Raw genomic sequence first — 23813 nt, 5'->3', positions numbered from 1 at the left:
TGGTCACTGAAACTGTATCTTGGGCATGGACCCCAGGTTTGGGGACCTTATCACAGTTAGGGGTATCAAATCTCAATTCTCTAGACCAGCCCTTTTCAATAGAACATAACAAAACCAAATATGTAGTTTCAGATTTTCTAGTTATGCATTAAAGAAGCATAAAAAGAAACAGGTGAAATTAATTTTAATAATATAGCTTATTTAATCCAATATATATATAGCATATTATAATTTCAACAGATAGTAAAAAATTGTTAATGAGATAACCTAAATTTTTTTCATACTAATATCTTCAAAATCTGGCATATATTTTACGCTTAGTTTGGACACAAATCAGCATGGAAGCTAAATTGTCAGTGGTTAAAGTAAAATTGTCAGTGGATAAAGAATGTTAAAGTATCAAAACAATTATGGTTTGTTTAATGGAGAAAATGTTTTACCTGTTTTAAAATTAAAATTAAAAAAAATGAAAAATTCAGTTCCTCAGTCACCCTAGACACACTTTAAATGGTCAATAGCCACCTGCAGCAAATGGCTACCATACGGAGTAGCACCACTCTAGACATCCTTGGCACAGGGTCCAGCGAGTATAGCAAAGAAGTGAAGAGCCTGTTGGGTCTACAACAAAGATGCCAAATAGCCTTGAGCCTCAGCTTCCGCATCTATAAAATGGGATTAATTATACCTTCCTTGCATTGTAGTCTTCAGGATTAAATGTACTGAAGCATCCTTATGTCATAGTCAAACCACATTTCCTGGGTTCAAATCTTACCACTGCCGAGTAGGGAGATTTTGGGTAATTTACTTAAGCTCTCTGTGCCTCAGTTTCCTCATCTGTAAAATGGAGATTTTAATAGTATCTACTTCATTGGTTTGTCATGAGTATTAAATGACAATGTTTGTGAAGTGCCTGGAATATAAATGCTATATAATGGGACTTCTGTGGTGGTGCAGTGGTTAAGAATATGCCTGCCAATGCAGGGGACACGGGTGCAAGCCCTGGTCCAGGAAGATCCCACATGCCGCAGAGCAACTAAGTCCATGCACCACAACTACTGAACCTGTCCTCTAGAGCCTGCACGAGCCACAACGACTGAGCCCACGTGCCACAACTACTGAAGCTCGCACACCTAGAGCCCGTGCTCCGCAACAAGAGAAGCCACCACAATGAGAAGCACATGCACTGCAGCGAAGACCCAACGCAGCCAAAAATAAATACATTTATTTTTTTAAAAAAACAAAATAAATGCTATGTAAGCATTTGTTAAAAAGTGAGAAAATAAAAGGAGACCAACACTCCCCCCTCAAATTAAATGCAAAAATGTGCACTTTCCTGAAGAGAGAGTTTGGCTTTCATGAATTTCCTTCTCTCCAGGCTCAGAACATCCCTCTGCCCAGGTCCCTGAGCTAAGCAGGCTGCATTTCTATTTGCTGTAGTTCTGAGGACCCTCAGCAATGCTGGGAGGAACTCAGAGGGAGGAGAGGAGGTGGGGTCCGGGGAGTGCTGTGCTTAACTTCCTCTCCACCCAGGTGTTCCTGGTGCCTGCTGTATGCCTGAAATTCCATCACTGGTGTCCTCAAAACTTTCATCTTCAGGTTTTCCCCTACAAAAGTGAACGATGGCTTAGAAAGAGTTCTGGTTGCATTCCAGATCTGGCTGAAGCCACTCACCCTGTGAGATTGTGGGCAAGTCTTCTCCTCTTTGGGAGCCTTAATTTTCTTATGTGTAAACTAGGAGGAGAGTTGGATTAGGTCAGGGTTTTCCCAAATATGTTGCATACAGCAGTAGTAGGATGCCAGATGGTTTTAGGGTCTCAAGACTCTATTAAATAACATTGAATCATATTGTGATACACGTATTTCCTTTTGATTTTCTTCCAGTTCCTGCAATTACTGGGGGAGAAAGTCTCATTTAACAGCGTCTGTGTTCTTAACACCTCAACGTTAAGGAAGGGAGAGCAGAGCTCAGCGAGAAACAGGATTTAGCTAGGATTTAAGAGTTTTGTTTTGCTTTCCTCATATTTAATTTTACAGTTACTTCCTCTTTATGGCAAATGATAGTGGCTTTCCATTTGAGGTCAGTGATTTAAATTTTTTTCCCTTTTAGATGAATTTACCTAAGTTTTAAAAAATGAGCTGATTGAAAGAAAAACATTACAGAACTAATAATACAGGTGGGTAAATGGATTTGGGCCAATCAATTTGGGAAAAACGGTGGGTGATTCAAGGGTTGCAACTCTGGACCTGTGCTCCTCTTGCGGAGCATTTATTAGGAGACCGGGCACCTCCCCCGTCTCTGGGGTTTTCCAGTGGCTTGGCAGAAATCCCTCAGCATCTGAATCTGGTTCAGGCTGGGCCTCAGAAAAGGCAGGAAGGCCAGTGTTTGGGCACAGCACCAGCTCAGTGGTGGTCCTGTTGCAGGCATGGCTGTGTTGGGTGATCCAGCTCTGGCCCGTGGGCCTGGGTTTTCTTCGTGAAGAATGTGATTCTTGTGCCCATGGATCCAGCATGGCCCTGTGTGGGTGCCTCCCTTACATCATCTGATGCCTCCACAAACTTCCCCACCAAGTTGCTGTTTTCATCCCTGGAGGCAGATGAGGAAACTGGGGCTCAGAGAGGTGACATCACTGCCTAAGGAGGGGGGTAGGCAGTGGGATTTGGAGCCAGATCTGGGTGAAACCCTGGGTGGTCTTTGGGTACACCGCCTCCTTGGCCTGTCCTAGTTGGATGACACTGAGCAAGTCACTTAGCTACTCTGAGACCCAGAGCCCTCATCTATCAATGGAATTGAGGATAGATTCCTCCTGATAGGGTTACTGAACTGCTTACTGTTATGGGGAACTATTATTGGATTAAATGGAGAGTTATATGAGTTAATTACAAGTAAAGAGCTTAGAAGAGTTCCTGGCACATGGTAAGCACTTGATGATAAGTGATTAACATTATTTCCAGGGGGCCCGGGCTTCTACCTCCACCCCCAAGCACACACCCCTTGAGAGCTGAGCATCCCCCATGTGGCATGCCTAGGCTGTGCCCTCCATCTGCTTTCTCATGTAATCCTGGCCACAACCCTGTGAGCTAAGAGTGAGTTTATGCCCATTTTACAAGTGAGGAAACCAGGTGTCAGAGAGAGGAAGTAACCTGCCCAGGATCACACAGTAAGGCGGGGGTGTTGAACCCAGGTCTGTATGGCTCCAAAGCCCATGTTGGTCCACTAATTCAGGAGCCTCAACGAGAATGATTGAAAGTTCCTGGGGAAGTCCCATGCCCTCCTCAAGTGTAAGGGGTCCTAACCCCAAACTGTGGTGGGAGGAGCTGGAAACCCAGGACGAAAGCTGGTTTCTGGTTCTGACCTTGCCTCTGACAGTTGGGTGACCTTGGGCAGCCACCAGTTCTGCTCTGGGCTCAGCCACGTAATTACTGTTTTGTGTGTGTTGGGGGTGGCACCCTCGGAACTTCCAGGGATCCTGACTCCCTCCTTTACCTTCCCACTGCAGGGAGGAGAGAGCCCCAGATCCACCCCCTCCTGATACTGGAGTCCTGCTGAGTTGGGTTGCTGAATCATCTGATTCCTGCCCTGCCTTCTTTCTGACCTGCCTCCTTCCTGTCCTGAGGCCACCAGGGCCAGGGAAGGAAAGGGATTATGTGTGTTCAATCCAGGCCACTGCCTGGCCCTTCCCTTTCTGCGAAAAGCTTGCAGGGTGTGGAGTGGGGGGTGCCCAGGTGTTCAGCCAGCAGCCAGTTGCATCAGAAAGCCTTGCGCAAGGCGCCCTCCTGGGTCAGGCGTAGAGCCCTGCCCCACAGCCCTACCCCCACCCCACCCCTAGCCTGGGGCCCCCGGGGTACCAGAGTGAGGATGTTTAGGCCTTGTTGGAGACACTGAGCCAGACTTGGCCCCTGGGGCCTGACCTAGCCAGGGCCAGAGGACGGAGGGGAGGGTTTGGGGCAGGTGCTGCTCATCCCTCCGGGTGATGGAAATTAGGCTGGAAGCTGCTCCTCAACCAGTCCAGGTCAACCCACCCACTCAGCCCCTCCCTGGACAAAGAGGAGATTAGGCCAGTGCCCTGGACACTGACTGAGCCCGGATTCTTACTGGTCATAGACTGAGCCCTATTCCCTGACTGGGGACTCTGACTAAACCCTGACCTGAACCTTCAGATGTAGCCTGAGCCCTGATCACTGCCCACAGCCATGGCTAGATCCTGACCCTGGTCCCAGGCTGAGTGCTGACTTGGTCGCTGACGGGGCACCCACCTTCTCCCATCTTGACCCCTGACCTAAATTCCAAGGCCAGCTCCTGACTGAGGTATAGTCCTGCAGACAGACTCAGCTCTAATCCACTACCCTTGACCCCAGTCCCCACATAAGCCCAACTCTCACCTCAGGCCTGGTCAGAGATACTCTCCTGAGAACCAGGAGCTGCGCTCAGGCCCAGGCATCAAGAGCTTGGCACCTGCCGGCCTCCCTTGTGGGCATCTTACCCCCTCCGAGGATGAGGTTGGCCAAGGGGCTGGGTTGAACTGGGGGCCCCATGGAGCTGTCCTCTGACTAGCCCAAGACTGTGACTCAGCAGGGTGGGGGCTGGATGTGGAGTCAGGCAGGCACTGGGGAGGGGCTGGGCAGGTGCTGAGTCAGTGCAGGGAGAGAGAGGACAGTGTCTCTGAGGTTAGAGATACAGGTGGGGTGTGGGGAGGCCCTGGGTCTGGAAACAGATGGTGTGCCTGGCAGGCTGGGACCATTAATATAAAGCAACTCAGCCCAAGTCCTATCTACCTCCATCTTCCCATTTATTGACCATTTTTCCATTGCTCATCCATATTTTTCTCTCTCAGAGCATCCTGTTCTTTCCCTTCATAGCACATATTATAATTTGGAATTATACATATATTTTATTATACATAATTATATATATATATATTTGTCTCCCCCACTAAGCTGTAAGCCCCCTTAGGGTAGGCACCTGCTGGTTTGGCTCACCAGCATATCTCCAGTACTTGGTATAGTGCCTGACACATGGTAACTACTCAGTAAATAGTAGCTGAATGAATTAAATCCCTCCACCTATTTATTCATCCCTCATCTATCCATTTACCATTCATGTGTAACCCATTCCCCACTGTTTATCCATTCAACTTTCTCCTACCATCTCTCTGTTCTTCCATCTATGCTCCATTCAACCATCACCCATCCAAACTCCCACCACCTATATATCTCTCCAGCATCAATCAAACCATTTATATATTCATTCAACAAATATTTATTGAGTACCTACTACCTGCCAAACACTGTCCTAAAGGCTGGAAATACTGCAGAGAAAATAACATGTATATATCTGATGTAACAGATGATGTAATAACAAAAAAATGCTTACATCCCAGTAGAAAGAAAATATGCAAGAAATAATTAACATAAGACATACTTAAAGTATTAGGGTATGTTAGAGGGTGATAGGTGCTAGGGGGAAAAAAAAAGAAAAAAAAGGAAAAGTGTGGGGAAAGAGGATCAAGAGGGCAGGGTGGAGGTAAGCAGTAGGTAGGGTGGTCCAGTGGATGCCATGAGACTGTCTGGAGGACACATTGTTCAGGCAGGGGGAATGGCTTATGCAAAGTCTCCAAGGGGAAGCCTGTTTGGTATGGCTGGAGTGGAGCAAGTGAAGGGAGGTGGTGGTAGATGAGGTCAGAGAGGTAAATGAGTGTTCAGACCATCTGGGGCTTTGGAGGCCTTTGAAAAGTCTCTGGAGAGAGAGGAGCAGTGTTGCAATAATTCTGTTGAAGAACTCTGGTGGCTCAGAGCAGGGCAGTAGCTATGCAGGTGGTGAGATGTGATTTGATTCTGGGTATATTTTAAAGCAACAGGCTTGCTGATGTTTCAGATGTGGAATGTGAGGGGAAATGGTTTGTCAAGGATGCCCCCAAGCTTTCTTGGCCTCAACAACTGCAAGTATGGAGCTGCTATCAGGTGAGATGAGCAAGGTGTTCGGGGGAGAACCAGAGATTCAGCTTTGGTTGTGCTGAGTTTGAGATGTCTTTTAGACATTGTAGAGGAGCCGTTGGGTAGGCAGTTGGATGTAGGCACTGGAGTTCAGGGGAGAGATATGAGCTGAAGCTATAGATCTGCAGTCATGGACATGAGGCTGGATGAGAGCAGCAGCGACTGAGTCCTGGACCACTCCAGCAGGCAGGGTTGGGGAGAAGCCAAGGAGTGCCCCGTGAGGAGTGTCCTTCTGACAGCCAGGAGAGTGTAGAGGCCTGGATGCTAAGTGAAGAGAGAAGGTATCTCAAGGAGCAGGGAGTGTTCAACTGTGTCAAAAGCTATCGATCAGTCAAGAAGATGAAGGTTGAGAATTGAGCATTGAATTTGGTAACTAGGTGGCCTTGACAAGAGCAGTTTCAATGGGGATGGGATGGGCAGCTAGAAGTATGATCCAAATAGATTTTAGAGAGAAGAGGAATCAGAGACAGTGAGTACAGACAATTTTTTTCAAAAAAACCTTTGCTACAAAGTAGAGTAAAAAATGAACGGTAGCTGTGTGTAAGACTGCAGGATCAAGGGAAGGCTGTTGTCTTAAAGATCCATCCATCTACCATTTATTCATAAATCCATTCAACCACCATCTACCATCTACTTGTCCATCCACCATTCACCATGCATCTGCCCAAACATCCATTCCTTATTCATAAGCTAAGAAGTTTGTCCTGAACCTCTACAGGGTACCAACTCCCATGCCAGGCGCTGGAATGTGGGGTGGAGGGAAAGAAATGGAGAACCCAGAATCTGGCGATGGTAGCTACTCAGTTTAAGTTAATTGAATGGGTTAAAGAGCAAGAAAACAGGGTGCCTGCCCTCCAGGTGCTTGGTCTAGCAGGAGGGCACAGAATGCCAGAGCTGGGGCAATATCTGGGTGTCATCTAATATAAACCAGAGAGAGGAGGTGTCTTGCCTGAGGTCACCCGATGGGCCAGCAAGCGAACCAGGATTCACATCTGGGCTTCCTGTCTTGGCAGACAGGTTGAGACAGGTTTTTTCTCTTCCAGGATCTGTCCGGGGGATGGAATTTAACTGGGAGAAGGAAATGTGTGAGAACATGGCATTTTCAAGAGGACAGATTTGAAAATATTTTTATTTATTTACATTTTGGCTCAAAATTCAAAAGGTACAAGGGGTCGTACTTGAAAAGTCTCCCTCCCATTCCTGTCTCCTCTTTTTGCAGGCAACCAATTTTCTTGTTTCCTTTAAGACATAAGTTATGACTATTTTCCCCTTTTTACACAGATGGGGGCATACATTCAGTCCTTCAGGTTACTTTTTTTCTTCCTATTTAACAATTTGTCTTGGGGATTATTCCTCATCAGTTCAGAAAGTCGTTCTTGTTTGTTTTCCTTTTCAGCTTTGTAATATTCTGTTGTGGGGATGTACTAGTTTACTGCAACCATCCCTTGTGAATGAACATGTCATTATTTCCAGTCTTTTGCTGTAACAAAAAATGCTGTGATGTTCATACACGGGGGAGTAGCGAGAAACTCTGAGCCAAGGCCTTTGCCTTGGCTGTTCCATTTGCCTGGAACTTTCCCAGGCTCCTCCTTCTCCTCCTTCAGGTCTCAGGTCAAATGTCACCTCCTCGAGAGGCCCTCCCTGACCACTCACAAAGTACCGCGCCCCACCCCAGTTCCCGCGGTCTGTCTCTAAGCCATAACTCCGTCTTATTTTATTCATAGCACTTGTCAAGGCTTGAAATGATCTCTGTGTATTAAATTGTCTGTCCCTCCTGCCCCCACCAGAAAGGAAGAACCCTGAGGGCAGGGATGCCGCACCCCCGTGTCTAGCACACAACCTGGCACCTACTAGGTGTTCAATTAATAACTATTGAATGAATGAATGCAAAGTGCTCAAGTACAATGCCTGACATGTAATAAAACTCAATATTGCTGGTTATTATCATTATGTAAATGCTAGGGGCTAACATGATTATTTATGAGGAATAAACAACTTCACTGAGCCATCCTTACACTGACTATTTACTTGAGTCCCGTGTGATGCTGCATCATGGGAGAAACAGGGATATGAGACCCAGTGGCTGCTCTTGAGGAATAGACAGTATAGCTGGGAAGACAAGGACCGAGGAAAAATAATCATCATGTATTGAGATAAGATTGGAAGTGGTTATTATCAACCTATTTTTTAAATTAGAAGCTGAGGATCACAGAGTCTGACATGCCTAAGGTCACCCGGCTGGTCAGTGTGTCTCCAAAGCACTTAGCACAGTGCCTGTGCCAAGAATGGGGGCTCAGTGGCCAAGGTGTCATTCGCACACCTGTTTGGGCCTCCCTGGAGCATTTCCGGTGCTTGGGATGCGGGGCACACGCCTGGGCACACCCCTTGCACATGGCACTAGGGAGGTGGCTTTGGGCTGCATGTGTTCCTCACAACTCTGGGGCTCCTGGTAGAGAGGTTGGCGCTGAGGGCCACTGGGGGTCTCTCTGCTGGGAGGTCTTTAGCCCTGGGGTCCAGGGTGCAGGCTGATTGGAAGGAGGGAGCAGCTTCGATGTAGGCAGGACAGGGGCAGGTGGAGGCCTGGGAGGGGAAGAAGGAGGAGGCTGAACTTGTGCTCACGGGACACACGCATCGGCGGACACCAGGCTTCCAGGCGCTGGTGCATATGTGCACGCACACACAAACTCTCTTGCACCCTCTTGCTCCCCCAGCACGCTGAGGACTGCTCACACTGGCTGAGCCACTCTGAGGGTCAAGGGTCCTCCCAATCCCCTGGCCTGACTGGCCTCACGGGAGCGCTCAGCCTTGCAAGGCAGGACTGTGTCCGCCCTGTTCACCGAGCATCCCAGTGTCCAGCCCAAGCCCAGCCCAGGGGAGGCGCTCAAGAATTGTGGAGACGATAAATTCATTCCCTTCCTCTTTCCATCATTAACTTATTACCCTTTCCTTCACTCACTCACTCACTCACTCACTCAGGGCCTCCAGGATGGGGCAGAGCTGCTCCCTCCCTCACCCTTTCCTCCCTCCTTCCCACAGCCTGCATTCACGAAGTGCCCATTAGATGCCAAGTCCTGGCAGCTCTTCTCCTGCCAAACCCAGTCCTGGACCCTGCCTGGGTGCACACCCAGTGGACATTCTGTTTTCCTCCCTCCTTCTCCCTGCCCTGACCACACGTCCCAGGCCAGACGCTTATGAAACCCTATAAGTTCTTCCATCATCAGGCTCCTGATGGCCTGATGCCCAGGGTTTGGTTTTGAATCATGTGCTCTGGGGCTTGGCGAAGCTGAGACTGGAAGCTCACAGCCCTTGATTGACATCAACCCAGGCTGAGACTTGGAGCAGGACCAGAGTCACTGGGCCCATCACCACACACACCCATGGAGCACACCTGTGAACAGACGTGTGACGGTGTGCCCTGGAACAGAACGTGATGTGTCCAAGGTCACAGGGGGTGTCCATGTAGGAATCCCACCACAGCACATCTGTTCACTCATGAACACATCTGCACAGCAGTGGCAAGAAACTCCACTTCCTAGTATCACAGGACCAGGGTTTGGATCCCAGCTATTTAGTAGCTGTGTGACCTTGGGCAAGACACCTCACTTCTCTGAGCCTTATCTTTACTTACTTACACATAGTAGATGCTCAAAAGACATGGCAGCTAAAAAAAATCAATAGTAGAATAAGTGCATGTACACACTGAGTGTGTCAGTGTATCTACAGGATGCCATCGTAATAACTTACAGCCTGTTGGGAGTACACATGAGTGTATATTGGTGTGTACCCACTCATGCAACATGTTTATTCAAGGGCTTGTGTATGGGCCCACCAGTGTACATATGGACATGTGTCTGTGAGGCCATTTGGGCTGATTATTTTTTCCAATAATGCACACCATTCCTGGGTGGTTTTCAGAGGATTTTCTGATTACCCGTCACAGCAGGAATCGGTGTTTATCTGGGTAGACACACACATGCTTGCCCGCGTCTGTGGACCTGTGAGGGGTTATGAGTACAAACCCATCCCTTACCAGGTTGGTTAGCTGGTAGAGTCTGTGGGGATTGGGTCACTTCTGCAGCTATGGATGTCAGTGTTATGGGGCATTCTGGAGCTGGGCTGTTGGGGTTCAAATCTCACCTGTGCGACCTTGGGCAGGATGCTTCAACTCTCTGCGCCTGGTTTCCTTTTCTGGGAACCGGAGGTAGTGGCAACCACCTTAGAGAGGTCTGAGGACCAAAAGAGTTAGTTAATGTGAAGTGGTGAGTACAGAGCCTGGCACAGGCAAGTGCGGTGTGTGCTGTTCTTTGAATCTCCCTGCGTCTGTCCTGTGATACATTCCTCGTCCTTCAGTTACAGCACTAGCTCTATTATACCGCCATTGTCTGCCTACAAAGACTGTCCTGTCCTCCAGATTATGAGTCCCTGGAGGACAGGACCATGTCTGAGTCATCCCTAATTAGAACCTGCGCATTGCCAGCTGACTCTAAACCTCAGATTTGCCCTCTTCCCTGACAACAGCTAGCATTTATCGGGCACTTCTAGGTGTCAGGCACGACTGTAAGCTCCTTAAGTCTTCAAACAATCTCAAGGGATTGGTATCCTTGTCCCTATTTTAGAGACAAAGAAACCTAGAGGTTAAGAAAGGCTCAGGCTCACACAGAAACCTGAACCCCAGCAGACTGCCTCACTCACAGCCCACTCTTGATTTGGGATGAAGAGTTTGGGGCATGACTGCTGCTGAACGCCTGCCTTCTGGACGCCCCACAGCGGGCTGTCTCTCATCCCACCTCCGCTAACACCTCCCCATCGATATGAATATCCCTTTGTTTCTCTCTCTCACCCTGGGGCATCTCAGCTCCCTGCCCTGGCACAGCGCCGCCAGAGGCAGGCTGTGTCCCCAGGTCACCCCTTCTTTGATCCAGTAGGGTGTGAGGTGGAGGAGCTCCCTTGAATCTGGGCTTGAGAAATAACCTAGACACCCGCCCACCCCCAGCGGGGATGGGGGAGGGGAGGCAAGCCCTCAGGAGGGAGGGGCAGCCTCTGGGTGGTGATGCATTGGGCGCTCAGGCTCTGGGATAAAAAGAGGTGGACCCTGCCCATCAGCCTCCCTCCCTCTCCCAGATCTCCTCACCTCAGAGAGGAGAGGGCATGCAGGCTGGTGGAAACAGCTTCCCGCAGGTAGAGGGAAGCTGTCAAGCTGAGCTGCCATCACCTTGCAGGAACACTAGAAGGCACCCTTGAGGCAGCTGTGGGCTCTGAGTCTATTTTGGGCCCCCGTGTGCCCCTTGGGTCTTCAGGAGCCCCTGAAGCCCAAAGCCTTGTGTATTCTGGTGTTGTTGGGTGGCGCACCCTACAAATGTCAATCAGGTCAAGGTGGTTGATAGTGTTGTTCAAGTCTTCCATACCCCTACTGATTTTGTCTAATTGTTTCTTCACTTAACGAGACAGAGAATGGAAATCTAGGCGCGGCCTGGAAACTCTCTCAGTGAGGTGAGCTGGGGTGATCATAAGGCCCCTCTCTGCATTGGTTTCCTGGTCCATTCCTTAGTTCTTCCAGGTGGAAGAGTGAACCTGATTCCTGTTACTCCGTCTTGACCAGAACAATTGTATTATTTTTTTAACTTTTTAAAGAAAATAATTTTAGATTTATAGAAAGAAGAGTGGCAGACAGTACCGAAAGTTTCTATATACACTTTAGCCATGTCTTCTTGCTCTCTTGCAATCGGTGACAGTTTCTTGGCCTTTCCTTGTTTTTGTGACCTTGACACTTTTGAAGAGTGCTTGTCACATGTTTTGCAGAATGTCCGTCAATTTGGGTTTTCCCGTGATTAGGCTGAGGTTAAGGATTTGGAGGAAGAACACCACACAGGTGAGGTGTGTTTCTCATCACATCACTTCAGGGGTCCATAAAATCAACTAAACTTGTTTTTGGAGATGCTAAACTTGATCATTTGCTTAAGGTAGTGCCTGCCAGATTTCTCCACTGTGAAGTCACTCTTTTTCCCTTTCCACATTCAGAAAGCAAGTTGCCAAGTCCAGCTCACACTCAAGGGGAGGGGAACTAAGCTTCACGGCCTGGAGGGTGGAACTTCAAAGGAGCTGTGGGCATGTGTTAAACCCCCCATGGAAGTTAATAAATATCTGGAGGGAAGATAATTTGAAACGACACAAATCTGCTGTTTCACCTTAAAGTTTTACCTGTTCATTTTAGCATTCATTGGTGGGTTTCAACTGCAGCAATGATTACTGTAGTGTGCTTAGGGAGATTTCGCTTTCTCTCAGTCCTTCAGTATTTATTAATTAAAATTCTTCTGAAAGGGAGATTTGTCTCTTCTCCCCTATTTATTAAGTGTATTCAATCAATTATATTATTTAAAAATTTTTAAGATTAATTATTTTTAAAAATGTAATACATTCACACCGTTCAAAATTCAAAATGGGTGAGAGAGCATGTGGTGCAAGGGTCCCTCCCACCCCCACCCATACACCCAGTCCCCAGTGCCCTCCCCAAAGGCAACCGAAGTCAAGAGAGATTTGATGAATATACCAGCAATGTCCATAACTATTCTTCTTTTTACACAAGTGGTTTAAAGGTAGTCATAGTGTTGTGCACCTTGCACCTTTTCACCTAACAATTTAACTTGGAGATCAGTTCGGATCAGTACATAAAGCGCTTTCTCATTCTTTTACATAGTATCCCAGTATGTAAATCTACCATGATTGACTGACTAGCCCCCTATCAGTAAACACGTGGGTTGTTTCCAAGTGTTTTCTATTACAATGCTGCAGTGTTCCAACATGTAGAACTGAACCTACAGATCTATCTGCACAAGAGGGAGGGGTCAAAGGGCATGTGTACTTCCCATTTTGATGCTGCCAAGCTGCCTCTCTTGTACATCGTACCAGTTTACACCCTGTGTTAGTTTCCTAGGGCTGCTGTACAAAGTACCATAAACTAAAACAACAAAAATTTATTGTTTCACAGTTCTGGAGGCTAGAAGCCTGAAATCAAGGGGTCGGCAAGCCATGGTCCCTCTGAGGCCTCTAGGAAAGAATCCTTTCTTGCCTCTTCTAGCTTCTGGCTGTTAACCAGCAACCCTAGGTGTTCCTTGGCTTGTAGATGCATCACTCCAGCCTCTGCTTCCATCTTCCTGTGGCTGTCTTCCCTCTGTCTGTGTCATATCCAAGTTTCCCTCCTCTTATTAGGACACTGTTTATTGGATTAGGGCCCATCCTAATCCAATATGGCCTCATTTTAATTTTATTAGAGCTCCAAAGACTTTATTTCCAAATAAGGTCATATTCACAGATTCCAGGTGGATATGAACTTTTGGAAAACACTATTCAACTCAGTACACATCCCCACTAGCAAAGTATGAGAGTGAACCTCCTTCAACACTCTTCAAGGATTGCAGTGACATTTGGCATTATTGGGAATTAATTTTGGTTATTGGATTCTGCTTCTCCAAAATGGGATGCTCTATGGGGACAAGGCTGTGTGCAGGCCTGAGATTTATTGGGGTTACAGACAAGGGTTGGTTTCCCATGTGGCAGCTGGAAAGGAAAGCTTATGTGACATAGGTATTCTGGAGTGGAGCTACCTCCGATTTCTGGGCCATTTTGTCAGTGTGAAATTCTCTCCCTGGTCCTGATCAGCTGTGAGAGCTAACCCAGAACGTCTAGGTCAGAGGTCACACACAGCAGCTCATGGGTTGAAGCTGTCCCTGGAAATGTTTGTTGTGAGCAGTGCTCAGTCATATTTTGAAACAGATACTAATGTTTAAAAATGGATACAACTCATATAAAATTTTGGATTCCTAGGGCTTCTCTGGTGGCACAGTGGTTGAGAATCCGCCTGTCAATGCAGGGGACGTGGGTTCGAGCCCTGGTCCAGGAAGACGCCACATGCTGCGGAGCAACTAAGCCCGTGCGCCACAACTGCTGAGTCTGCGCTCTAGAGCCCGCGAGCCACAACTACTGAGCCCACGTGCTGCAACTACTGAAGCCCGCGTGCCTAGAGCCCGTGCTCCGCAACAAGAGAAGCCACCACAATGAGAAGCCTGCACACTGCAATGAAGAGTAGCCCCCGCTCGCCGCAATTAGAGAAAGCCCATGTGCAGCAACGAAGACCCAACGCAGCCAAAAATAAATAAATAAAATAAATACATTAAAAAAAATTTTTTTGGATTCTTAACTTCTCTGAAAAAAAATCTATTAACACTATGCTCGTATTTCCACAGAGCGACGAACATCTGGATACATTTGTGGGCACTTAATGTTGTGACCCCAGCTCTGGGCCTTCAAACCAAGGGGCAACATAGTGCAGGGGCCCAAGCTGTGGCCTCCTCAAGCCGACTGTCTGCATTTGAATCCCAGCTCTGCATTTACTTGTTGATCTTGGGCAAATGGCTTAATGTCTCTAAGCCTCACTGTCCTCATCTATAAAATTAGGATTAATTTATTCAACACATTTCTATCGAGCATCTACTATGTGGCAGGCACTGTTGTAGGCACTTGGGATATGTCAGTAAACAAAGCAAGCAAAGATCCTTGCCCTTGTGGAACATGTACTGTGGCAAGGGTAGACAGGTAACAAATGATGCTATAACACATAAGTAAATTATCTGGTATTTGAAAAGTGGTAAATGCTATAGGAAAGCAAAAAACCAAAGTAGAATATTACTCAGCCATTAAAAAGGATGAAATAATGCTATTTGCAGCAACATGGATGGACCTGGAGATTGTCATACTGAGTGAAGTAAGTCAGACAGAGCAAGAGAAATATGATATCGCTTATATGCGGAATCTAAAAAAAATTGATATAAATGAACTTATTTACAAAGCAGAAGCAGACTCACAGACTTAGAGAAGGAACTTATATTTACCGGGGGAAGGGTGGGGGGGAGGGAGAGTTAGGGAGTTTGGGATTGACATGTACACACTACTAGATTTAAAATGGATAACCAACAAGGACCTACTGTATAGCACACGGAACTCTGCTCAATATTCTGTAACAACCTAATTGGGAAAAGAATTTGAAAAAGAATAGATACATGTATATGTATAACTGAATCACTTTGTTGTACAACTGAAACTAACACAACATTGTTAATCAACTGTACTCCAACATAAAATAAAAAGTTAAAAAAAAAACAAACCCCAAAGTACACAGGGAACAGGGAATGGGGGCATAGTCACCTTCTAAACTAGGCTGCTCAGCAGGAATTCCCTGGTGGTCCAGTGGTTAGGACTCCTCGCTCTCACTGCGGAGAGCCCGAGTTCAATCCCTGGTCAGGGAAAGAAGATCCCACGGCCAAAAAAAAATAGGCTGCTCAGGGAAGTCTCCACTGAGAAGGTGACATTTGCACAAAGACTTGAAGGAGGTGGGGGGATTGACCAAGTGCTGAACTGAGGAAGAACACACCAGCAGGGAATGGCTAGGCAAAGGCTTCAGGCAGGAGCTGTGCCTGATGTTGAAGGAATAGCCAGGAGGCCGGTCTGGCTGGAGAGGAGACAGGAGTGGGGAGAGTGGTGGGAGCTGAGGCCACAGGGGAAGAAAGTGGGAGAAGGGTGTCAGCAAATCACGTCAGGCCTTGTAGACCACAGAGAGGATTTTGGCTTTTACTCTGGGAAAGGTGGGAGCCATGGGAGGGTTCCAAGCAGAGAGGGGACACTGTCTAACCTATGTCATCCAGGATCTGTGTGACTGCTCTGTAAAGATTAGAGTCTCTGTGTATGTGTGTGTGTGTGTGTGTGTGTGTGTGGTGTGGTGTGTGCGTGTGTGCATGCATGTGTGCGCACAGAAGCAAGAAGCTGGGAGAGGCGGGAGAAGCTTGTGCAATAATCCAGATGAGAGCCAGGGAGCTGGCCTTGAGGATGGCGAGAAGCACTGAGGTACCGGGTGCATTTCCAAGGGTGAATTGACAGGACTGGCTGGTGGCTTGGATTCAGGCTGTGAGGAAAGAGAGGAGTCAAGGATGACGTCAAGGATGACTTCAAGGCTTTGGCCGGAGCTGCCACTCTCTCAGGAGTGGGCAGCATAGGAGGGGCAGGTCTGGAAGGGGAGGGGTGGAAAGGAGAACAGTTCGGGAAAGTTGAGTTGAGGTTCAACATGTAGGTGAATTCAGGTGGAAATCCAAGCCTGGAGCCTGGGAGTGAGATTTGGGAATAATAGTCCCCACCTAGGTGGTTGTGAAGGTTAAACGAACTCATGTCTGTGAGGCCCTGAGAACAAGGCCTGGCCCCCAGTGAGTGCTAGTGGAGGTTAACTGTTCTTATCTTCCTGGAAAAGATCCCACCTTTGGCTCCAGCTCCGGCTCTTAGACCCCCTCCTCACATCCCTCTCAGGGATGGAGACAGAAGTTTGTCAAGAAGGCTGAGAAATTTCTCATCTCATCTGTAAAATGAAGATAATCATCCACTTTCTCAAAGGATTATCGTGAGGAGCAAACGAGAAATAATGGATTTAAGTGCCCAGCACACAGTAGGTGCTCATAGCAGTTTCTTTCTTCCCTCCCCAGGCCCTGGTGGTCAGGGAGAAGAGAAGCAAAGTCAGTATCCATCCCAGCTGTTTATTGAAAGGCAAGGTGGGGGTGGGGGGGCGGTGGAAGGGTGCAGAATGGGGCGGGGCAGTAGGGCCTGCTTTGTGAAGGAGGACTGAGGACCCTCCCAGGAGGGCTGCCCCCACCCCCATCCCCACCACCTTGAGACTAAAGGGGGAGAGTAGAGGCATGAGCCTTGGGCATCTCTCTCCAGCTGTCTTGGAGCTCCCCCTAGTGGTAGAGAACAGAGATGATGCATCTGGCTGGGGAGCCTGCAGGATGGAGGGGTTGGTGCCTCCAGGAGGGCACATTTGTACAGGGTGAGGTCAGGACCTGTAGGTGATGGTTTCTAGGCGGGTGGACTCTGAGGGGCAAAGACATCCCAGTTCTCCTGCCCCCTGGCTCTTAGAGACCATTTAAATGCATGTCCAAAATATCTTCTGAGCCACCTGGGACCATTAGGCATCAGCTAGTCTCTCTGGGACGAAACTGTGCCACCCTTGGGGGTCCCCTGGAAGCCAGGAAGGTGTGGGGTCCTGCTCCCACTGTGGAACAAGATCTGTTCCAGGAGTCTACAGACGTGGGTCCGAGTTCCTGCGGACTGCCAGCCTCCCTCGGCCACCTCATCTGTAAACTGGGGTTAGTAATAGTTCAGGATGGGGTGGACTGGGGGCTCTGATGTCAAGATGTATAGAAAACATACTGTAAGGAGTAAATGTTTTCGCACCATCCTGGTCCAAGTGAGCATCTTGGACCCATCCTGAGGCCTCCTGGTGCAGCTGACAGAGGGAGGGGTCAGTGGATAAGAATGACCCCACTACCCCTCCCCTTACCTTTGCCTATAGAAGGTAATACTTATATCCTGGGGAGAAAAAGAAAGTCATGTAACTCTAGAATCTGGTCCAAACCCTTCATTAGTGCAGAGGCAGGAACTGATGGTCTGAAAGGGTAAGGGGTTTGCCCAAGGTCATACAGAGGAAAGAGTGAGGATAGGTTGAGGGAGTTTTCTGCCCTTGAATGGCTTTGGAAAGGAGGAATGGGTGGGAAGTTTTGGGGGGACTCGGGGAAGGCTGGCATCTTGGAGGACTTAGGGCCCTACCCCTGGGAGGGGGACACAGAGATGTGAGCTCCAGACTTTCTGACCTGGAGTTGGGCTTTCTGGGGGCTTAGATGGAAGGGGCCCCGTTGAAAGGGAGAAGTTAGGGAGACAATGGGAAGGTGGGACGTGGTGGGGAGGAGGAAGGGTCCAGACCCCAGGCCTGGCTCTTCCTCTGGCCGTGAGGGCAGCTCAAAAGTCCCGCTTGGGCTGGATGGTCTGCACAGAGGATTGCCCGAAGTGGCTGGCGGGTGGTGAGAACCAAGACCGGCCACTGGCATCGTGGAAAATGGGGGACAACTGCTGCTCCAGCTCATCCCCGAAGACCTCCATGTGGCCATCGGTTTCAGTGTCCAAGGGTTCTGCCTTGGGGTCCTGGCTCAGCCAGCCAGTCATGGCCCAGAACATGCAGATGGCCAGCAAGATCCCGGCTGCCCCGCAGAGCACAGTGCCTGCCAGGCGGCAGGTGCCCAGGGCCTTGTTGTAGTCGGCTGCCCGCTGATCCAACACCAGGAACTCGCCCTCTCCGATGCCCTCCAACTTGGGGGGCACTGCATAGCCAGTGGTCAGGGCTGCCAAACCCAGCAGCAGAAGCAGGGTACCTGAGGATAAGCTGATCTGGAGAGAAGCAGACAGATTGGGAAGCAGTCAGGGTCAGCTGGGGCCCCAGGCCAAGGGATCACCTTGGATCCCAATTGGACTTAAAGGTAACCCCTTGGTCCAACCTTAAAAGATGGGATCATAGACACACCTGCTAGGATCTAATTGACAAGGGCACAAACTGTCATGTTCTATTTGAAATCTTGAGGTCTCTGAATTAATTTCCCTTTCAGCTCCCACCTAGCAGTGGATTTCTTCTGCCAGCCTTGAGTCCCCCTGAATCATCATTTGGGTCCCATCTTATCCCCCTGTCCCATCTACCCTTTACCTCTATCCCTCTGTTGGGTTAACTTCTACACATCCCTCAGATCACATGCATCTCAAACCTCACCTCCTCAGGGAAGCCTTCCAGGATGCCCCTGGACTGGGTCAAGTCCCCAGCTCTGCACTCATGCAAACGCTGTGCCCATTTGCTCGTCAGTGCACTCACTTTGGTGCACACCTGGACGTGTACCTTGGTTACTATGTAAGTGATGTCTGTCTGCCTGCTACACTGGACTGAGAGCTGGGAAGGCCATGAGATCAGAGACTGCCTGGTTGGGCTCCCAAGGTGTCTTCCATGCCTAGCACAGTGCTGGTACACAGCAGTAGCTGAGAGAATGTTTTCAGAATGACTAAATGAACCACAGCTAGGAGCTCCTCAAAGACAGGGACCACATCGTCTTAAATTCTGTGTCTCCAAGAGCCTAGCACACTGCTTGACAATAAGAAGATGCTCAAAAACTTAAAATACATACTTTCTCCTGGAAGTCTTCCCAGATCACCCCAGGCACTGAGGGCATTTCCTCTCCTGCCATCCTCTGCACACCTGGCCTGAGGTTGTGCATTCACTGTGCAGGTTGGCACCTCGCCTTCCCACTAGAGTGAAGCCTTTTGAAAGCAGAGAGGAGGAACCCTCTGTCTCAGGCTTCCTACAGTATTTATGAAAGAGCATTGTAGGGACCCAGCTCACTGCCACCTCCATGCCTTTACTCACATGGTGCTCCCTAACTGACCGCTCTCCATGGCTGGTATGGACATTGACTGTTCGTTTCTCTCACATCTTCTACTGTCCTGGCAACAGTCCCCCAGTATATCTTTGGGAAGCCACAGGAAGATTTAAGTGAGGTGAACCCTTCTTCCTGCCAGTCAGCATATACCATCCCTCTGGCCATAGTAATTAGTTCAGGGCTGGGCAAGTGACCCAATCAGAGCCAATGCAATACTTGCCAGGACTTCTGGATGTGAAAAGCATTGTTTCTTTTCTGAAAGAAATACTGGATGAAATTCTGATTTCCCTTGGAAGGTGTGGAGTGAGAGATTGAGGGTCAGCTTGGGAGCAGTCATCTGGAGAACACATGGGGAGAGCCTCAAACTAATGGGCTGCAAGGATGGGGGTACCATGGGGAGCCTGAAGGAAATCTTGAGTCCTCAGTGTGATGCTTTGAACTGCTGGAGCGAACTTTGCCTGAAGGCACCCAACCTCTGGTCTCTTCTATAAAATGAGCAATATTTTCCCTTTATTGTTGAAACTCATTTGAGTTGGGTTTCCTCTTGCTTGAACATGCAAGACTCCTAATTGCTACGCAGCCCCTTTTCTTTCTATCCACTGATCCCACCTCCTCCCTGAAACCACAGGAAATCACAGGAATTGCTCCTCCTCCCACCTTACCTTCCAGCACAGTGAGGGCCAAGGTCGGTGAGGGCACAGTACAGGAGGCCCCTCAGGGTCATCGCTGAGGGGGGTACCTGCACAGTCCTCGTAGAAGAGGTGCAGATAGGAGCGGACCCCATACCACTTGCCATCTTCCACGTTGGGGCCTCGGCTGCAGCCACAGGGACGCTCGCAGCTTGGCATCCTGGGTCCCTGTGGGGTAGGCCAGGTGCAGTGGACAGAGGGAGGGGGCAGTGAGGGTTGCCCATGGTGATTCTCCAAGGCCCCCTGAATCTTTGTGCTACTTTCACCTCTCCACCCATTTTAGAGAGCTCACACTCATAGCAGAGCCTGTCCTTCTGGAATCCTGGCCTGTCTGAGTATAGTGAGAATGAGCCAAGGCACTGAGTGCTTAGCCCACAGCCTGGCAATTTGTTGGTGGCAATAAATTTGCATGTTTACTGTGGAGGCCACCCAGTGGCTGGAACTGTGGGTTCTGGAGCCTGGCTGCCTGGATTGGAATCCAGGATCACCACTTCTTCCTGGCTGTGTGATGTCAGACAAGTGCTTTCACCTCTCTAAGCCTCAGTTTCCTCATCTGTAAAACACAGCTGATAATCATACTTGCTTTATACAGTTATTGTGTCCAGTGCCAAGAAATGATAGCTTCTGTGACTATTATTACTGTAATTTCTTCATTATTATTTTATCCTGAACTTCTCGAGTCCCATGTCTAGAGTGAGAGCTTCTTATCCCCATCTCCTCTCCAAATCTCTTCCCCTTAATTTCCCTGCCTTTCAAGGTATTCTGGGCTGAAAGTGTCACTGTTGACACTCGTCCAATCGGGTGGAGCTCCCCAAGCTGCAAGGTCCTAAAAGATCCCTCCCCAGGGCTGCCCCTCAGAAGGCAACGATCTCCAAGTCCCAAGGAATCTTGACTCCACAGAAGGTGAAAGTCAGGGGTCCTCAGGCTTAGGTGTTCTTAGGCTCAACGTTAGATTTCTAAAGAAACCTATCTAAGGACCTTTCTTTTCACAAATGGAGACACTGGGGCGTAGGGAATGGAAGGTACTTGTGTATCCAAACATCCTTAGGACTAAAAGCAAAGGGGGTGGGGGCTGCTGGGGAAGGACTGGGCTCCCCCCATCCCATGATGGCCCTCAGTCCCTCTGAGCAGCTTCAAACAAAATGAAGCAATGTGCTTACACTGAAGGATAAGACAAATTTCTAGTCCCCTCTCATTTCCAGATGTGATCCTCAGATCCCTGTGTAGAGAGACTCACCAGCACACAAACACACAGCACAGAGAAACACACACACACACCAGAGACATACACAGATAGATGCACATACACACACACCAACACAGACACACAAACACCACAGACATATACAGACAGGCACACATATACCACATAGAGACACATAGAGCTAGACACACAGCACAAAGAGACGGACACTCAGACACACCACACACACACACACACACACACACAGAGCCACAGTGTGTGCTGGAGGTAATTCTATGGATCCACACCAGCACGTAGAAGTGCTGCGTTAAAGCCTGTCTATAAATCACAGCTCTCCACAGCCCTCACCCGAAACTCAGGGGAAGAAAGGGAAAAGGGGTAAGAGACAATACCCCCCCACCCCCACTGACATACAATGGGGAAAGGCAGAGATCAAAAGCGAAAGACAGAGAAAGAAGAGGGCGAGAGGTGGGGGAAAGAGCCGGAGCTCGAGGGAATGGGGGAGGGGGAGGGGTGGGGCTCTGCAGAGGGTGTGGCCAGAGCGGGCACCAACCCGGGAGATTTCAGCTTCCTCACCCCGGCCGGCGGGGCGGTGGGCATCAGTGCAACGACCATTAACCGAAGATCCTAGGGGACGGGGCGGGGCGGGAGCTCAGGGATCATAGGCCTGGGTTAGCTCCTCCTCCCCTGCAGCTCACTGTCCCTCTCCTCCAAATATACATCGCCCGATCCTGCTGGCATCGGAGCAGGAAGGTGACCTTGACGCTGCCTCCCCCTCGACCGGGCCCCTCCCCTTCCTTTTAGGGTTGCCGGGAGGCGGACCGGCGGTCTGGGGGAGGTGGGAGAGGATGCTGAGAGCCCCGGACCAGGGTTGCCAAGGAGCTGATTGGGAGCTGTCCTTAGGCGGGATGCGGGAGGGGCTCCGTGAGCAGGGAGAGGGAAGAGGAGGGAGCTACTGGGTCCGAGGGGTGGAGGCTGCGGCTAGGAGGCGAGCGGTGTCAGGCGCGAGGGCCCGAAGATGGGTGGAATCTCTCGTCTTTATGGGGCCTCGCTCGGTTCTCCTTCGCAGACCCCCAGACCCGCGCACTCCGGCGTCCAGTGTCGCTCAGGCCTGAAGGGACGCTGTCTTGGGGGGTGAGGCCAGAGAAATCAGGCCAGCTTCCCCCGCCCCCACCGCACACTGTTTCTGAGCCGACCACCAGTTCTCCGGTCGAGATTAAGTGCATCCTTTCCCCTAGAGGGAAACTGAGGCAAAGAGGGGCGGGAATGGGTTTTCTGCAGAGAGGTGGGTGGGGTCTTGTCCTCTGAGGCCTCCGCCCAACCTACCAACCCTGGAGTGTCTCCGGGCGTCGGGCTGGCGAGACCTCTGCCCCTGCTACTTCCCTGAGAGCTTACCTCGCAAAGCCCGAGGCACACCAGGGCCGGGGCTCCGCCGTCCTGCCCGAGGCACACCAGGGCCGGGGCTCCGCCGTCCTGCCCGAGGCACACCAGGGCCGGGGCGCCGCCGTCCTGCCCGAGGCACACCAGGGCCGGGGCGCCGCCGTCCTGCCCGGGGCGGGACACGGCCGGGATGGGGACGCGGCAGGGGTGGGGGCTCTCCAGATCCTGGGAGGAGGCGGGGTGGGGGTCGGGCCGAGCGTGGGGCAGAGCTGAGCTCACCTCTCCGTCCGCAGTCTCCGCCGAGCGGGAGCGGGAACGCGAGCAGAGCAGAAGCGGGTTGTGTTGGCGCCTGCGCCGCAGTTGGGGGGCGGGGGTGACACGGGGGTGGGGGGGCGCCGGCCCGCCCTGAGGGCTGGCTCTGCAGATTTCGGACCCCTGCAGGATTGCGAGCCCCGGTCCCCTTCCAAGAATTCCCTTCTCTCTCTGAGACCCCAGGCCCCTCGCGGGGACCCCATCATATCCCTCGACCCCACCCACTCATGCAGTCCCTCAAACTCCTCGTCTGACTGTCCCATCACCCCCTCAATCTCCCAACCCTCTGACTGAAGACCCTTGACTTCACTGAGCCTTCATTTCCGCACTGTATCCTCCGTTCCTCTCTGGGCCTCCATCCCCCTCATGGAGCCCTCACCCCAGTGTACAAACGCTCATCTACTGGCTGCGCCCCCATCCTCTTCACAGACTGCTGGCTCTCTCGTTGAGCCCCACCTCTCTCCTGCCGGGTCCCTACCAGGAAGTCCCCTCCTGCTTGCGTCAGGAGCCCCTTATCTGGCTGCAGTCCTCACCCTCTCACTGAGTCCCCCATCCTCTCTCCATTCTCTCCCTCTTCGAGCCCCTACCCCTTGCTGAGGATCAGCGCCCCTTATCTTGAGAAGGGAGCTGGGGTTGGAGAGAAGCTGTTGGGAGAGACAAGTCCTTTCCCTTCTGGAAGGATCCTCCCTTGTTCTCTCTCCCAACCTACCCCTAGCTCCGTCCTGGACAGTGTGTCCTCTGGCCCATCTCCCTGGAGAGCCAGCCCTTGCCAGGCAGCTGAGTCTACTTCATTCCTTGTCGTGTGCCCACCCACAGCCTTGGCTTTGTCCCACATTCACTCTATGGGCTTGGCAAAGTCACCACACCTCTCCAAGCTTCTTCAGGCACCATTGTGCGCACGTGCTTTTGTGCCCTGAGTGTCCGTTCCGTCTCTCCTCGGGCTGTGGGCCG

The 23813-nt window shown here is 50.2% G+C and overlaps 1 protein-coding gene across 2 annotated transcripts; it reads right to left on the bottom strand.

Annotated features, from left to right (window-relative positions):
- Positions 1-15085: 15085 nt before the first annotated feature.
- Positions 15086-22892, bottom strand: NRSN2 (neurensin 2). Of its 2 annotated transcripts, none has more exons than XM_036825914.1 (3): positions 22830-22892; positions 19940-20134; positions 15086-18246 (listed from the first exon to the last, which is right to left on the bottom strand). In XM_036825914.1, exons 2-3 carry the CDS (start codon positions 20123-20125, stop codon positions 17821-17823), a joined length of 612 nt encoding a protein of 203 aa, XP_036681809.1. In that variant the 5' UTR covers positions 20126-20134; positions 22830-22892; the 3' UTR covers positions 15086-17820. The 2 variants fall into 2 exon arrangements, with proteins under 2 accessions (XP_036681809.1, XP_036681810.1); XM_036825915.1 differs by lacking the exon at positions 22830-22892 and adding an exon at positions 22566-22661.
- Between the last annotated feature and the right edge of the window lie 921 nt (positions 22893-23813).

Source organism: Balaenoptera musculus, chromosome 15 (assembly GCF_009873245.2).
Source record: "Balaenoptera musculus isolate JJ_BM4_2016_0621 chromosome 15, mBalMus1.pri.v3, whole genome shotgun sequence".
Classification (NCBI taxonomy): Eukaryota; Metazoa; Chordata; class Mammalia; order Artiodactyla; family Balaenopteridae; genus Balaenoptera; species Balaenoptera musculus.
This window is presented reverse-complemented; position numbering and strand designations above follow the sequence as displayed.

What these genes read in the sequence shown, in the direction of transcription:
- NRSN2 (XM_036825914.1), bottom strand. Translation starts at nt 20,125, where the DNA reads ATGCCAAGCTGCGAGCGTCCCTGTGGCTGCAGCCGAGGCCCCAACGTG. An exon ending in GGCCCTCACTGTGCTGGAAG is followed by an intron (nt 18,247 to 19,939) that starts GTAAGGTGGGAG and finishes GCTTCTCTCCAG; the next exon opens with ATCAGCTTATCCTCAGGTAC.